Consider the following 16,792-nt stretch of genomic DNA (forward strand, 5'->3'; position numbering starts at 1 on the left):
GAGAAAAGTTGACAGTGTAAAGAGAAATGAAAAGAAAGCAAAGAACTTCCTGTGAAAAGCCATTCCTTTTCAAGCCAGACCACTTTAGTACATTATTGAAGTTACCACAGTTTGATGTATTGGCTTCAGTGTAACTTCAAGTACAGTTACAACCCACTCCTCAAAACAGCAGAACAGGGAAATAAGCAGACACGCTTATTTTCTGTAACAGAATAATCTTTGAACTCCTCCCCCAATCCTTTCAGCTCCAAATAAAGCTTCTGTTTAGGAAATGTGATATAAAGTTTCTTCAAACATTAGTAGGTAAAAGGTGAACTACTGTTTAGGATCATCAAAAAGCCTCTATGCGACAAAGGAAGGTTGGTACAGAAAACAAGAAACATCCATCCTGCTGGAGTCATTCTGAAAGTGTAATGCACTTTCTGTAACGTACACAGGCACCAACTCACGTGAGAAGTAATTTCAATAGTAACAGAGTAAATAAGCCAAAACCCGACACTTAGAGAAACCTCCAATCTAAATAAATCTACAATTCCTTTGAAAATATTCATCAATAAATATAATTTCTGTAAGAACAATGGCAACATGCAAAGAAACTACCTAATACAGTCAAGTAAAAGCTGTTACGTTAATTTAAAATTACCCTTTATTTTTCACAAGTTTTTCCAACACGTTGTGCATTTTGGCACGGTAGACTTTGAGATAGTTTGCTTCAAGTTTCTTTAAATTACAAACAGTAGATACAGTAGGAATATTTTAAACCCATTTCTTTAAAATAAACGGCAAGTTAAGACCCTTAGCTTTAAAAGAGAGACTGCCACAATTTCATTTTCCTGATACAAAATTCAAGTAATTTTAAGTAAGAGTAGAAAATTGTCTTTATAAAACATCTTATTATTAAAATTTACCAGCTTTCTGAAAATAAACATCAAATTTCCAGTACCAATTGGGTGCAATTACACATTTAGAAAAATAAGTAATTTTAAATGAAGGTCACTTGGTGAAGAAAAGTAAATTTTCAACAGGATGAGTTTTTAAAACAAATGATAAGCCATTTTTTCTTAGCCAAATTATTTAATCCTTGCTTCTTCTCCACAATTAATTTTTTTTTTCTTCTAAAGGTGTACATTTCAGTATTGAAAATGAATTAAGAAAACAGGCTACTGAGATGTTTTCCCTTCAGTATATACCAGCATATGGAATTATGGCTTATCCCCAACAACTGTATACAAGATTCACTTGATTTTGTTTTTATGCTGTGGGTTTTAATTGGTTGGTACCAAATATACACACCACAAAAACTTTAGCTGTGTCACTTTACTGAATGAAAATCACAATACATTTTTCAGATAATTTTGTATCTAGGGTTGTTTGGGTTTTTTTCAACAAAGAAATAGATTCATTATAAAATGCTTTTCCATTTTCCCTCCTTACCTACTCTTTAAGACAGCAGAATGGAAAAACAAGCAGGACATGTTTACTTTGTGACTCAAGGCTCAGAGCAGATATTGAGAAATATTCAACAATTTTAGAACATTTTCTTTTTTTCATTCTTTTAGCACAAAGTAACACTGCTGTCTAGGAACAGTAACTTAAAGTTTCTTTTATCACCATCTTCCAGAAGAAATCTATAAATAAATGTTTATGTAAAGAATCAAACACTGCTGAAGAGGGCAAAAAAAAAATAAAATTAAGGATCAATAAATGATACTGCAATGTATCTTGTGCCATTCAAGATAGGAAGTCCTTCATGTAAATGAGTAAGTCTTCCTGGGTGCATGAAACTCCATCCTTTCCTGGGAGACTCAATGGAGCAGTTGTACCTAAGAAATTTACATCCACCTCCCTGCAGCAAAAACACAAACAAAACCCAAACATTTACCTTTTTTAATCCAGTAAGTTCCTTTTTATTTTATCCATAACTTAAAATATTTTGCTATTATTAATAGGCTATTAACAATATTTTTTTTTTATTATCCCTACTAACAAGGTTGTTTAAATGACACCATCTTCAGAGCAATACATAACAGACAGGCATTTGCAATCAAAGATTTCCCCTTGCTTTGCTTTAGCATTCCCTGAATAACAACTCATTGAAGCAGCAACTCAGACAAACAGATCTTCAATAACTTTACTGTAGATGATACCAGGGAGAAGCAAATCATGTTCACAGACCCTGTTCCAGGACTGCATCCCTATCCGGGATGGCATTTAAACAAATCTTAAATAAATTAACCTGGCTGTTGCTTTCAAAGTAAAGGTGTGTTTTCTAAAGTAATAAGTTTGAGAAACACACTTATGAGTGTTAAGTAGGACTGTGAATAACATAGGTTTCTAAACAAAACAGGTTAAGTTTCTCTGCAAGTCTAAGCTGGATATCATTGCCACTGCCCTGCCTATCTCCATACTCTGGGGACTGTTTAGTTAAATTATTTTCTACTCTGATATTGATTCATCTCAGAAAAAAACCAAAACCAACAACAACAAAAAACCCAAACAAATAAACAAAACAAAACAAAAAAACACAAAAAAACCCCCAAAAAACCCCAACAACCACCAGGAACAACAGTTGAAAATTTTCATTCTGTGTCTGATCTAAAAAAGAATCATTAAAAAAGTTGTAAAGAAAAGAAGCCATTTGAGTCAACTTGAGACTATTTAAAGTATTTTGAAAAATTGGTTTTCATTGTACAGAAATTAAGCATTTCAGAAATGTTAAAAATGAAATGGCTAACATCTTCAAGGTTTTTCTTTACACCCTTTCTCCCCCACCATCTGAAACCATTTTGACAATTCAGCCTGACTGCATCAACAGTTCTGGATCCTGCAATCGAGCAAATTTGGTTTTGTCAAAAAACACCAAGGAATTAATATATCTCAATTTGTGATGCACACCTTTGCCTTTTCAACATGGTCTTTAAGTATATCCATTTGGGCTTTAGTTTGGAAACAATATTAGACACTCAAACAACATTTTTTAAGTCAGTAAGTTATTGTCAACTTACTTGGAAGTCCTCTCCTACTTTGTTGAGAGCGATGTTGATTGTGAATGTAGAGGAGTCATGATGAGGTCTGAGCGCCCGTTGTCTGTCAGGGCTATATTTTACAACAAAATTCAATAAAGCATACCCCTGAAACAAAACATACAGTCAGACTTCAACATGTGAACTTCCAAGTCACACACAGGGTTCTCGGGGGTTTTTCTTGTTTAAAGTTCAGTTAACAACAAAATTCATCTATAACTACTGCTACATCATGTATAAACTGCCCAACCAAACAGGGTATATTCAATAAAATACTTAGAATTACTCCTGCCATGCAGTAATTATCTGCAAAAATTTTAAACACATACCTTGGTATAATAGCCAGCAAACACTTTCAGCGTTACTGGTGCAATGAACTCTCTTATGAAATGCAGCCATTCATTATCCAGTCCGATTTGCTTCATATGAATATCATCAGTTGGGACATTTTCATAACCTCCAGAAATACGGCTGTCCTAATGAAAACACCATAAATAGCCTTGAAATATGGACATGGAACACTTCTGGCACTTCTACAAATATTTATTTGAAATCTGCAGAATCACAGAACTGCAACAAAGCAATGCTTTAGTGGGCATATGTGAGCTTGCTGTACAGTAATTTCACAGCTAACTGCTGTGGAAAAAAAATCTGCTGAGCTATCAATGAGCAAAAATTGCAAGTTTTTTTAAAAGGTGAGTCAATATGGATGTGTTGCCTGTAAATAAGGGCTTCCCAAGGTAATGGTTTTATTTATTGACACGTAGGTGCAACTGAAGTTTTATCAGATCAGGACAGCACAGGCCTCAACTTGACACTGTAATAAATGTTGAAATAATTTGAAGATAAAAGTATGTTAAAATCCTTTCTGGAGGCCTCTTCCCTGCAGTAAAATAATGACTGTAATTTATCTAGTTTCCAAGGTACCACATTTGTCAATATGACAAACATTCCTCTGATTTTTGCAGTAGTTAATGAATACCTTGGACTTTCTGCAAACACAAACACAATAGCTCATAACATTTGTGGGTAACTCCTTATGGGGACAAGTCTGACAAATTAGTACTGAAGAGGTAAACGAGTAAAACTTCTCTGAACACTTATCAACAGCTATCCAAGATCAGCCTTGCTTGATTTGCTAGGTCAAGCTTAATTGAGGAATGTCTCTAAATCTACTGAACAACAAGCTACATGGTAGACTAAACTAAGCATTTTATACCACGAAGCAGATGTCTCGGGTCATTGGCAATTGTTGGAATGTTTGTTTGTTGCAGTACACTGTGACTTATTATCATAAAGGTACTCACTCATTAAGCTCATGTTTATATAGGCTGACACTTACTTGGTGTTTTCCACCAGACCATTGTCCAAAATGTTCCATTTCTTCTACCAATTCATCACAGGCGGTGTCAGAAAATATGGGAAACCAAAACACATCTGGACACGGCTACAAAAGCAAAAAGAAAAAATTTAAAAACTACATTAATCTCAGTGGACTTGAGCTTTAACAGCTTCTTTTATTTTCAACTGCTAAAAAAGGACATCTTCACTTTTCTTCATCACTAAAGAATATCAGCTGTTCTCATGTGAGCCTCAGATACATTTAAATAATTAAGTTTTGTCTTGACCCACAGGCACATTCTCACAGAATGAAGCAAAAACTATGAGCTACCTTGTAAGCCATGACCCAGCATTAACAGCTGCGTTAGTGTACCTACGTATTCTGTGCCTTGGTTGCTCTAAATAACAACCCTGATCATCTACATTACAATCTATTGAGAAAAACAGTTTAAAACTTAACATTGTTTTAAACATAAAAGCAATTTATCCCAGCTTCTTAAGGAAGCAAAGTTTTTTAAATCACTGTCCCTAATTGTCACAGAACTGATCATCCAACACTGGTACAACAATTATGATCTTAGAAGTGCTCTGTCCAGATCAGTTGCATGAAAGCAAGCAGCCAGGCAGACAAAAAAAGACCTCTTCGTATCCAGCAAAAGGCTTTACCTTTCATGGTTGTCAGACCTTAGGAATCCATAGGGAAAGGCAAACTCCAGGGAAAGTGTCTAGATAAGCTTGCCTTTATCAGACACCAGAAAACACAGCAATCTGTTACACAAATTTTATTAGGCTTTCTGCTAGTGGTACTAGCTAGTTCAAATAAATAAGCTAAATACATCTGTATTTTGGAGAAGGCAACTACTTGGACAACTACATTATTCTGAGCAACCTAGCAATTATTTTTTGGACTCTCCTCATCTAGTTTTCAAAATGGCAAAGATTCAATTCTGATCCATAACATCAAAGAGCTGTTCAGCCACAGACCAAAACAGCATTTGCATGGAAATAGTTACTGTATGCCAATTTATTATCAGTAAGTCCCACAAATTTTAAGAAAACTACTTACACCCACCTGTTCTACTATATTATCAGTGAAGATCTTTGAGTAGTTGGGATTTATATAGGTTTCCTTCCAGTCCTAAAAACACATTATTTTAAAACATTAAAACAGAACAAATGAATTTATAAGTGGCAAAAAATAATTTATATTCTATTCATTTGCTCTACTGAAAGCACTGGAAACAATTAAATAATTTCTTATACCCATAAACGAACTCATTCTCAACATGTCAAAAATCATGAAACCTGTTACATCAGGGCCATATCTCCAACTCCTTACTCTGGTCATCAGTTGGCTTGTGATATGATATATTGTCATTTGCTTAAATGGCTGGTAGAGAACACCTTTTAGTACACAACCAATATTTAGCGCATAATAAACAAATGTTCTCCATTTAAAGTCTTTAAATCGCAAGTCTTTTGTAACACATAAACTTTACAATTTTTTCAAATAAAATAACTGTTTCATCAATAATTAGATGCTTACCACAGGATTTTCAAATATCTGCCAGAGGTCATTGTTGTAGTGGGAGGTATTGTAATTGGCTGTAGAAATAAGTCTTCCAAATTCATGTCTGTTGGTAATGTACATGAAAACACCCTATATCAAGTAGAGAAAATGTCATTAGCAAAACTGCCCATCTCAGCAAAAATGATGTTTTAAAAGTCTGTTTGTCTATGCCTGCACTTTCATAAAATATATCACACGTGTACATACATCTTATACACGTGCTGTTCATTTAGCATCTCTAATTTTTGAATGGTTTATTCTAATCACCAGCTAGTGTTCATATTTCTTGTTTACAAGCATTTGGTTGAATTTATTTTCTAAATGCATTAAAGCAAAACATAAATTGTTCATAATGTAAACCCACATACAGTTATAGAAAGGAAAAAAACAGAGAAGTGGTTGGTTGATTTATTTTCCACAAAACCTAAGCAGACACATTGGAAGCACCTGTTCTCAAACTGAAAATACTCATACAAGAAAACCAACATCTAGGGTTTAGTTTCTGATTAAAAACTGAAAGAATGAGCTAACAATAAAAGGTCTAATGGAAGTCAGAACAAGAAACTTATTTCAGAGTATTCACTGAATGATCCTTCTGGTGAATTGGCCTGAAATAAAAAGATATTGGCAAATACGGCATATAAGAATATTCAGATGAGGGTACAAAACAGCTGAGCACTGTGAAGTATGTTCACCTAAGCAAACATTGCAAAATATGTGCAAGATACCAAGTGTGGTAAGATACGGCTTTATTATCAAGCTATTAACAGAAGATATTATCAAAACTCTCTTGATTAGAAATCACAGCAGAGAATAGTCTTTTTTAAAAGAAATTTAGGTTCTGTGGGGTTTTTTTAGTTTACTGTTTTTCAGACTAAAACTCACTTTTGAAGTGTTTGTGACTTTTGGATTTGCAGCAGATGAAGACACTACCATTTGGATACTTTGGCATTTCTGTCTATGTTTTTGTCTGAAAAAGAGTTAACTGTTAGAAAGAGAATGATTATGTTAAACACGTGCCCAGTTTTGGGCACTTACCAAATCATAAAAAAGCTGCAGCAGGGAGAATAAGGAAGGTCTGGGTCAAGAAAAACAGCTTAAAGTGACACCGATTTCACAACTGCCCTGTGTGGTCCGCGAGGGGGCCTGGCTGACCTGCTAGTGATTTGAGCTTTAGTCCTGCTGAATCAATTTTAGCTACGGAAGCACAGCTTCAGCACACCTTGACCTCAGAAGCACCGAGAAACCTCCCTGAGGAAACAACAAGCCTCTCTAAGACGCTTTGAGCTGGTCACAAAGAACCTGTCCCTGGCAAAAACTTGAACCTTAGAAGACTTAAGAGAAAGCTAGAGCAGAACTTCATTAGAGTAAGTGGACAGAGGAGAAGTATCTTCCTGTGGTAGAATAATACTGCATGTAACAACTAATGAATAAAAAAAAATAAAGCAACACCTTTGGGGGTCTGAGCATATGGAATGTTTCCGAAGAAGGGGAGTCTTTTTCCCTTTGTAAAGTCTAAAATGAAGGAGAATCATCACATCAGTTTTCTGATACATAATCTCTTTCTCTTTTTCCGACTACTATTAGGTTTCCAGTTACATTAGGGAAATAGCAGCCTTTGATCAAAAGCTGATATGCCTTTACAGACAACATGCATCTCCAAGCAAAGCTCATAATACACATGTCAAAGCTGTTTCCACCAGCCCCTTCTCATCTGCTGCAATACAAAAACAAGCACGTACCAGACCATCTTACAGCACAGACTGAGAAAGAGGAAAAGAGAAAGCAATTTTCTGATGAGCCAGTCAGATTAGTTTAATGAGCGCATGGGAAGCACAGGTTTGCAGTAACTGATGCCAAGAAGGTTTGAATACAATAGAATTGGGACGGGGATGTTCTGAATAATCAGTACAAACAAAGGAGATCATGCCTTGTTATGAGGGAATAAAAAAATTAATACTTGCCAACTTTTCTTGTTCAATTCAGCAAAATTATTTTTCAATGCTATAGTGTCTGGAAATAGGTCTGGTTTAGGTCTTATTTGTTTCTGTGCTGAAACTAGTGTAAATATCAGTAGAAATGTGGATTTACATATTCATATTTTTACAGTACAAATAAGTTTTCTCTCATTACTTACAGCTTAATGCAAGTAACAAATTTCTGATACAGTTTTAATCTATCTGGAAAAATTAATGAGTAATTCATGCTCCCTAAGAAGACTCGTACAATTTCATAAATCACTTGGGCCTTTTATATCAACACTGCCTGCCATTAGTTCAAATACGTATCTACTTAAATATAAAATTGCAAAATATTCCAACTTAGTCTGCTAGAAGTTTCACACTATATAAAAACGTACGTAACTGAGATGCTCTAAATGCATCGGTAAGTTTGAAGTCATACACAGCAGAGAACTTGAGCCCTCTTTCATCCTGTTGAGGTTGCGCCAATGAGGAAGGTATTTTAACCTCAACAGGAATTTTCAGTGCATTTAAATAAAAACCATCATGCAGTCAGTGCATCAGTGCACTGGCCTTGCAAAAACCTCTGTTCTCAACATTTTAAAGAAATACAGCTAAAATGTTCTATGTCACAAAAATTGGCCAGTACTTTGAATTAGAAGTAAAAATATAATATCCAAGATCAATCGAGTGAAGCAGTCAAGTGTAGCAGGACACAAAGAAGTCCGTGTGTATTTAAAAGCAAGCCGTTATAGATACACCTTACCATTTCCCTGGCATTCCTGCAGAGAGCCATATCAGGATCCAACTTATCACGCATAAAGTAGTTCTTTTCTTTCATCTCCGATCTGAGAGTTTGTCCCTTAATTAAGTATATATTAGCCATATAAGGAATATTCCATAGTCCTCTGTAAAAAAAACCAAATGCACATAGTTTAAAGCCATGAAAACTAATTTGTTGCCTATTCTATCAAATCAGCATCTCTGTTTGTGCTGACAAGACTAAGCAAGTTTCAAGGAAATGAAGCTGAAAGGTTCCCAAGACATTTGAAAAACTACAGCTGGACATTGTAGACATCTCAAACGTAGGCGTAGGCAGTAATTCAACTTTTATGAAGTATTGTTATAAAAAATACAAAGGTCAAATTCTCTAAAGAGTTTTAACTACAAATGTACTTCATGTTTCCGAAGTTAAGGCAATCAGTCAAACTCTTTTATAATATTGTTCTACACCACCAGATGGAGAAAGTAATTCTAAAACAGATTTTTAAGTGAGTTGAAAGACTTCACTGAGGCTTCACACAGCTGCTCTGACCTCCTCACACAAATACCCACAAACCACAGCAGGCCACGTATTTATGTCAGTTGGGCCAATATCAACAAAAAAGCATCGCTGTCACAATGCTCGATCTGCAGATTTCCTCCCTCCCAGCGCCACGAGCATATCTTTCGATATGCAGTTGAAAATGAGCCAGTCCTATTCACGCAGTTAATCTGTTTCAGAGCTTTTTGTTCTTCCAGGGCAATGAAAAGGCATCACCACATGGGAAAGTTAAGGTTAGAACAACTTACATCACATTCCTTTAGGGGAAGGACAAACCCAAAAGGCTATGTGACAAAAGTATTTCTCAAGAGCTCCTTAGGGTATATCTGACATAATATACAGGAAGAAATACATGAAGAAATTATAGTTGTTCAGTTGAGTAAACATTTGCCCCAAAGAGATGAAGAAGTCATTTGATGAATGCAACAATCATTTCTTTTGACCGCGGTTCCTGGGATACAGAGTTTTGGGTTTGCTATTTGTTTATCTTGCCATTTTCTGTATTATGCACTGCAAGAGTAATCAGACACAATCAGACAGGTACTAGTAATGAATATGTCCATTACTAATACCAGCTCATTGTGTTAAACACTTTGCTTTTTTATTTGAGCTGTAATCATAGAATAGAGTCATAGAATCATTAAGATTGGAAAAGACCTCCAAGATTATCGAGTCCAACCGTCAACTCAACACCACCATGCCCACTACACCATGTCCCTAAGTGCCTCATCTATACATCTTTTAAATACTTCCAGGGATGGTGACTCAACCACTTTCAACCACTTCCCTGGGCAGCCTGTTCCAAGGCCTGATCACTCTTTCAGTAAAGAAATTTTTCCTGATGTCCAACCTAAACCTCCCTTGGCACAACTTGAGGCCATTTCCTCTCGTCCTATCGCTAGTTACTTGGGAGAAGAGACCAACACCCACCTCACTACAACCTCCTTTCAGGTAGTTGTAGAGAGCGATGAGGTCTCCCCTCAGCCTCCTCTTCTCCAGGCTAAACAACCCCAGTTCCCTCAGCCGCTCCTCCTAAGACTCGTTCTCCAGGCCCTTCACCAGCTTCGTTGCCCTTCTCTGGACACGCTCCAGCACCTCAGTGTCCTTCTTGTAGTGAGGGGCCCAGAACTGAACACAGTATTCGAGGTGCGGCCTCACCAGTGCCGAGTACAGGGGCACAATCACCTCCCTACTCCTGCTGGCCACACTATTTCTGATACAAGCCAAGCCACTATTGGCCTTCTTGGCCACCTGGGCACACTGTCGGCTCATGTTCAGCCGGCTGTCAACCAGCACCCCCTGGTCCTTTCCTTTTCCAGCCACTCTTCCCCAAGCCTGTAGCGTTGCATGGGAATGGGAAAAAACAAATGGGAAAACAAATGCATTCCTATGAAATAGAAAAAGCTTAACAATAAAACTAACCTAAGCTCTTCAGGAATACCAGATTGCATGAAAATGTAAGAATATGTTGCTAATAACGATACTGGGTGCCTTGACTTTAAAAATTAGCTTACAATTACTTACACTCTGTTCCCTTGGACAATATCAACATAATCTTCTGATCGAGCATAATAGCCATCTGGGCTCAAAGCACCCCAGAAATTGGACCACAGCTTCCCATGACGAGTTACGAGCGGAGCAATTATCTTTCTGTGAAGTGACATTGAATAAGAAAATATGAACTGTTATACATAGACTATACATCAAAATATACCAGCTTTCCTCAGTTTGGAGTACAGTGTAGTTAAAACACCAACAACTGTCAAATCTTGGAACAGCTATTCTGAACTTAAGCTGGAAGAAACAGCATCCAAGTACCCACTGCCCAAAAACAACATCAGTGTAACAGAAGCAAAATCTATAAATCAAAGGTGGCTTGATTTTCAGCCAAGCAAAAAAATACTGCCCATAGCATAATGACAAAAAGCATCACAAAGTCAAAGATACGGAAAAAAAAAAAAAACACCAAACCACACAGTGAGACTTAGCTTACTCAAAATTTAATAGAGTCAAAAGGGGAAATCTAAGTTGACCAGAATAAAAAGAATAAAATGGTACTTTGTTTCAGAGGGTGCCTACTGGTAGATATATTTTGCAAAGCTTCTGTTTCTACCACCTAGTGTACCTGGCTTTTAGCCTCTTTCTACAACAGGAAATATTACAAGGAATATAATGCAAAGGACCAATAGCCACATCTTTACTTAAGCTCCAACCCTTCTCACTAGTAGGTCAAAACAGACATTCATCTTTCTGTGATACACCTGAGATTCCCAGATTTGTTATGAAGAGGCAAACACCACCTACCCACCTAACATGGGAAGTTACAAATTGGCAGGGGTGAAGTGCATAGCATTCACAGCAGGCCCAGTCTGCCGAAAGCTGCTGCTGATAAAGTCAGAGCTTTGTACAACTTAAGAGATCATACGAATATAAGGAGAAACCGGTCATTACAGCTGCTTCATCTCCAATACCTTTCCACTATTTTATTGCATCTATGATTTAAAAAGAAAGTAATAATACTGCAATACTAGAGTAATAAACTCTAGGGAGCTTTTGTTTGGTTTTATTTTGGCAGATTTTTTGTTGTTGTTTGGGGTTGATTTTTTTTTAACATTTTGTGTGTGACCAACTTGGAAATCATTAGTCAGTGAAATCTTAATTAATTTCATAAAACCTGCTTACACCACACAATTCTCTTCAGAGGAACATTGAAGCATTTGCAATTCACACTAGGAATTTGTTGCTTGACAGGAACAAAATGCTTTGTGAATTGTTGGCCTCCGAGCCTGTTATGAACTATGGCAATCAAATACCACAGGTAAACAAAGAGGATCTAACCCTGTAAGAACAGACGGGATCTTATTTTCTCTGGATGGGCCCCAGAGAATCCCTTCAGGTTGGAGGAAATTCTGTAAAATCAAGAGATATACTACACCTGTTCTGTTCTATCAGTATTCTTAAAGTTTTCGGGTTTGTCAGCACGACATCTGCATCTATGCTGAAGTAATATTCACATCCTTTATCCTGGCGACAAAGGTCCCTAAAAAGACAAAAAGGAATGGTTAACTTGCACACGTCCAGAAAAGACTCATAAACAACAAAACAAAAACGCAAAAACCCCACACCACAACCAAGTGCTCTACTCATATGTTGCATTAAAAGCCCTCTGTAGTGCAGTACAGTACAAGCAAGGTGTCTTTAGATTAGATTACAGTATTATGCTAAACCTAAAGAAGATTTAAAGACATTGATCAGTTGCTTTACATTTTTCTTTTAATAAACTAAGTGATCTCTAACCTTTACCAAGTTCAGTAAAAGCTACTATGTGCTGTCCTAATGGAAAACAGCGGGGGCAGGGGAGGGAGGTGGTGTGTGGAATCAAGCCGCTAATTTATATAGCTGGGTATCAGTACAGTCACTTAATAGTGAAGTGAGCTTATTAAGTAAGCTTCTCTAGTAAGTAACCGCATATGGCTGTAACATTGTCTTTGGGCAAAGATGCTACAGATGTCATCTGCTGATCTGAATAGTAACTGAAACCTTATGGAGAGTGTAAGACAAAAAGTATAAAGAAATATATATTTAAAGACCTTTTCTTAGTCTTTTTGCAACCTATAAGGATAACACAGTTGGTAAAGAGAAATATAAAACAATTGCACAAGCGGTGAATGGGAATTAGAAAAAGGAATTGAATTTGTCCCATACGCTATTTCTATCAGAATAAATTACTTGCATAGATTCCCACACCTTCAATAGAAAGCTTCAACCAAGCAGAAGACACGCTCTACTATAAATATAGAAGTAAGACACACAGACTACATTTGTATGTTTCTGGCAGGGTACACTGGCTAGGCTAAGATCCGGTATAGTGAATCCAGCTTTCCTATGCCAAGAGAATAGTAGGAGATTATAGTAAAGCAAATATTTTTAGAGGAAGTGGAACAAGCAGTAGCTTTTTATCATGCAGGTGGTACTATTGATTTTGTCTATTTTCCCCACTATTATCAACAGAACTTGCATTAATTCCATCGTAACAGCTTGAAGCATTGACTTTCTTGCTTTAAAATGTCTATAAACACTGTTTTAGTTTAAGTTCCATGCGATTTGATTGATTGTGACTGTTTTCTGCAAAGGAAAAGATCTCTGTCACTTCAGAAGATCTGATAAACGGTGGATGTGACAGGCTACATACAAGTCAAAGCAACCGCTGGCATAGCTTCCTGCCTGCTCCTCCTCTGGTCCCCTCCACTACCTAACACAGCACTTCACTCAGCGTTTACTCTGCCTCCCGTAAGGATTACTACTTGTATCAACACCTTCTGGGTCTTTTTGTTCAAACTTTCTTCTGCTCAAAGGACTTTAGAGGTATGACTTTGTTGGAATCACAGTAGAAGGTAGAGCTTTTTTATTCCATTAGTTTAAGCAATCCTTCCTCTTCAAACTTCACCACTAAAGATGTAGTAATGATTTGAACCAATTTTAAAATTTTTAAAATACCAAAATGACAAAAATGGTCTTCCCACTACTGCTGAAGTCACCACGTTTGGACACACACACCATAGCTTAAATCTTTGGTCAGTCTCTGGTTTTGCTATAACTGACGTCTCCTTCACTGACAGTCTTCTATCTTATGTATACATGTTTTTATGACAGCAATTCCTTAATCAGCACTTTCTCGCATAATTGCCCCAGTTGAAACCAGCAGGTTTTCTTTTGGCCATAACACAGCCCAGCAATTAAGTCTTTATGGCATTTTCCATTACTAGCCTATTCTGTGAAAGCTTTACAACTATTGAACACAATTCACATGTAGTTTTATCATTAGCATAATTACAATTATTAATAGTAACCTGACTTTTACATTGCACTTGACATTAGATGTTAAATTTCTTCCAAAAATATTCAGCTCCTTTATCCTCATTCTGCTAATGAGGAAACTAAACCAACAGACTCGATGCCAGCCCAGGGTTCCAGCCAAACACTGGTCAGCACCTCCCCAAAAGCAGCTAAACCTTTTGCTGCTAACAAAAACATGAATTGAATTAATGGTTTTAATTATGAAAATGTGAAAAAACAAATGGAACAGATTTATATTTAGTTGTAGCCAAACTGACTGGAAAATTGATTACATAGTTTAAGAACGTATGGTCCTTCAACTTTTTCTTTTTTTTTTCTCTCCCCCTCGCCCCCCCCCCCAATCCAGAGCCAAAGAATTCTATTAAAACTGGTCCAATGAGTTTAGTATTGAAAACCCTTCTGTTCTTCATTCACATAGTAATCCAAAATACAAAATAATAAAAAGTTTTGGTCTAAGTCACATTCAGTCATTCAATAATCTATTGAGAACTCTTTGAAAGCATTACTGCCTTAAATAGTCTGGAAATTCAGCTGTAGCAGAAATAACCTACAACGTGAAACCTCTAACTTCAACCTCTGTAACCAAGACTACTAAATATATGTATTTATATTATATATAAATGTTTGTGTGTATACATATATATAAAAAGGCCAAAAATCAAGGCTACTATTCTGACCGTACTTTGACTCATTTTTCCCCCTATTTCTTTCCATACAGCATTGAAGACTGGATCACCAAATGGCAAAACTTCATGTTTAAAGCATAATTCTCCTTGCATTTCCAGATACAAGTCACCACGTCAAACGTGAAGTATAAGTTTTGCCTTTGCACTTTAAGGTGACTATCAAAAATCTCCACGTAACGCTTCCAGTTTCAGATACAGAGAAAAAGAGTTGTAGAAGTTTCTGTCAAAATTAATAAAGCAAGCCTACTCTTAAGAAATTCATGCATCTTCTCTCTAGGCTTTCAATGTTGCCAAGTAGCTTTCCCAAGGAAATAAAAGTAATCCTGGATATTCTCACTTTAAAGTATTACCTTCTTACAGTGTATGCTAACCTTTCCAGATGTAGAAATCCCAGATTATATGCGAAACTATTATTATGTATATCCACGTCGCAGCAAGGAACAAGTGGAAAGTCCTTTCTAGCAATACTCATCTGTATAGTAATATACTTCCTAATCTAAATTTAATGGCTAAAACATTTAATCTGCTTGCTTTACACTCCACATACTTATAAACTAAGACCGAATATTGGAAAGATATTTTTGTACATAACTTATGCACATAACTTATGTACAAATATTTTTGTAAAGCCATTTCAGTGTAACGATTAACAAAAATTTAGCAGAAGGCCAAGTTTTTTGGTTGGAAGTGTGAAATGAAGCTCAACAGATCAGTTTACAGTATTTTGCAATCAGAGCAATGTTTAACTTTGCTTATAAACCATGAGCCCATCTGGAACAGTGACCTCATCTGAAAAGGGAAAGTGTCACTGCTCTTCTCTTCATCAAACTTTCCACTGAGATATTCCAAGGGGCTAGTTGTTTATAGCGGCAAGACATATAGTCTACTCAATTTCTTTATTGAGTAACATACTTTTTTTTTTTAGATGTAGTTTGAATTTGCAGTTAATCAATATATCATTTTCATACCCCTCATAATTTGGAAATACAATTCCAAATGTGGACTGTGAGCCCGAAGGGAGAGCACTTACACCACTGACAGACCTCTGAAAGAAAGGTGCCCCAGATACAAGTCTGCAACACTTACTGAAAGACTGGGTGATACTACCTGCCATTTAGGATTACATTTTGCATCTCTCCAGATAGCCACAACTGTATAAAGAAAGCCTTATCAGCCATCACTAGAAACAAACAAATGTAGCCACAGAACAGATAAAGCACTAATGTTTATTTCTGCATCTCAGGCTTAAGTATTGTTACCACAGTTACCACACCTGGAAGCTACTGAAATCAGATATGGATGGGAAAGTTGTTTTTCTTCTGCAACACTCAAAGTTCAAAATGTTCCTTCTCCATCTGAGGCTGAAACCCAAAACTGCTGAAGTGTTCAGGAGAAGCAGTTCCAGAAAATCCACGGCTCCAACAGAAATCACTTGACATCTGGGAGACACAGATTTAATCCCTGCTCTTCCTTTAACCACAGCCAAGATACTTGCCCTACTCGCAGGACTGAAAGGGAGTCCACCTGCATCCATGTCATCATTTATTAATACCAATGGGAGCTCGGAGACCTTGACTTAATATCTTCTGACTTTCAAGAAGCACATAGGAGACCCCAAATTCACAAAAGATTACGCAAAATAAGCTTTTTATAAATAAAACCTCAGAGAAGCTAATGAGAGAAATTCCTGTATTTCCCCACTTTCTGTTATTGCTTGAACATATTTCATATTGTTATTTTACATTTTCTGTCATAACAAATTCTGTAACAGCTGGCTGAAATCTCATCTCCAAACAAGGCAAAACCACACATGAGTTTTTTCTTAAAGAAAAAAAGAACCAACTGTAAGAACTCCAATATATTCCTTGTAGATAAAGGCTAAAAAAAAAAAAAGATATGGAAATGCTATTTTAGGATTTCAAGGGATGTACATGCAGAGAAAATACTCAGACAACATGCAGCTAAACTTTTCTTCTCTTTATTCTACTTTATTTTCCTCCCTTTTTAGTCTGTTTCAGCCCACAATAAGA

General features: G+C 36.5%; 1 protein-coding gene across 2 annotated transcripts in view; it reads right to left on the reverse strand.

Annotated features, from left to right (window-relative positions):
* Positions 1–499: 499 nt before the first annotated feature.
* PLOD2 (procollagen-lysine,2-oxoglutarate 5-dioxygenase 2) overlaps positions 500–16,792 on the reverse strand; it is a 59,465-nt gene continuing 43,172 nt past the window's right edge. The window contains exons 11-20 of one of the 2 annotated variants that reach the window (XM_075158332.1): positions 12,155–12,259; positions 10,744–10,869; positions 8,662–8,803; positions 7,387–7,449; positions 5,911–6,024; positions 5,437–5,502; positions 4,366–4,470; positions 3,353–3,499; positions 3,006–3,131; positions 624–1,846 (exon numbers count right to left, since the gene is read on the reverse strand). In XM_075158332.1, the coding sequence (XP_075014433.1) occupies positions 1,691–1,846; positions 3,006–3,131; positions 3,353–3,499; positions 4,366–4,470; positions 5,437–5,502; positions 5,911–6,024; positions 7,387–7,449; positions 8,662–8,803; positions 10,744–10,869; positions 12,155–12,259 (1,150 nt within the window). In that variant the 3' untranslated portion in view covers positions 624–1,690. Of the gene's footprint in view, positions 1,847–3,005; positions 3,132–3,352; positions 3,500–4,365; positions 4,471–5,436; positions 5,503–5,910; positions 6,025–7,386; positions 7,450–8,661; positions 8,804–10,743; positions 10,870–12,154; positions 12,260–16,792 lie in introns of both variants that reach the window. The other variant, XM_075158331.1, reaches the window with a different exon arrangement.

The sequence above is a fragment of the Calonectris borealis genome, chromosome 9 (genome assembly GCF_964195595.1).
Source record: "Calonectris borealis chromosome 9, bCalBor7.hap1.2, whole genome shotgun sequence".
Classification (NCBI taxonomy): domain Eukaryota; kingdom Metazoa; phylum Chordata; class Aves; order Procellariiformes; family Procellariidae; genus Calonectris; species Calonectris borealis.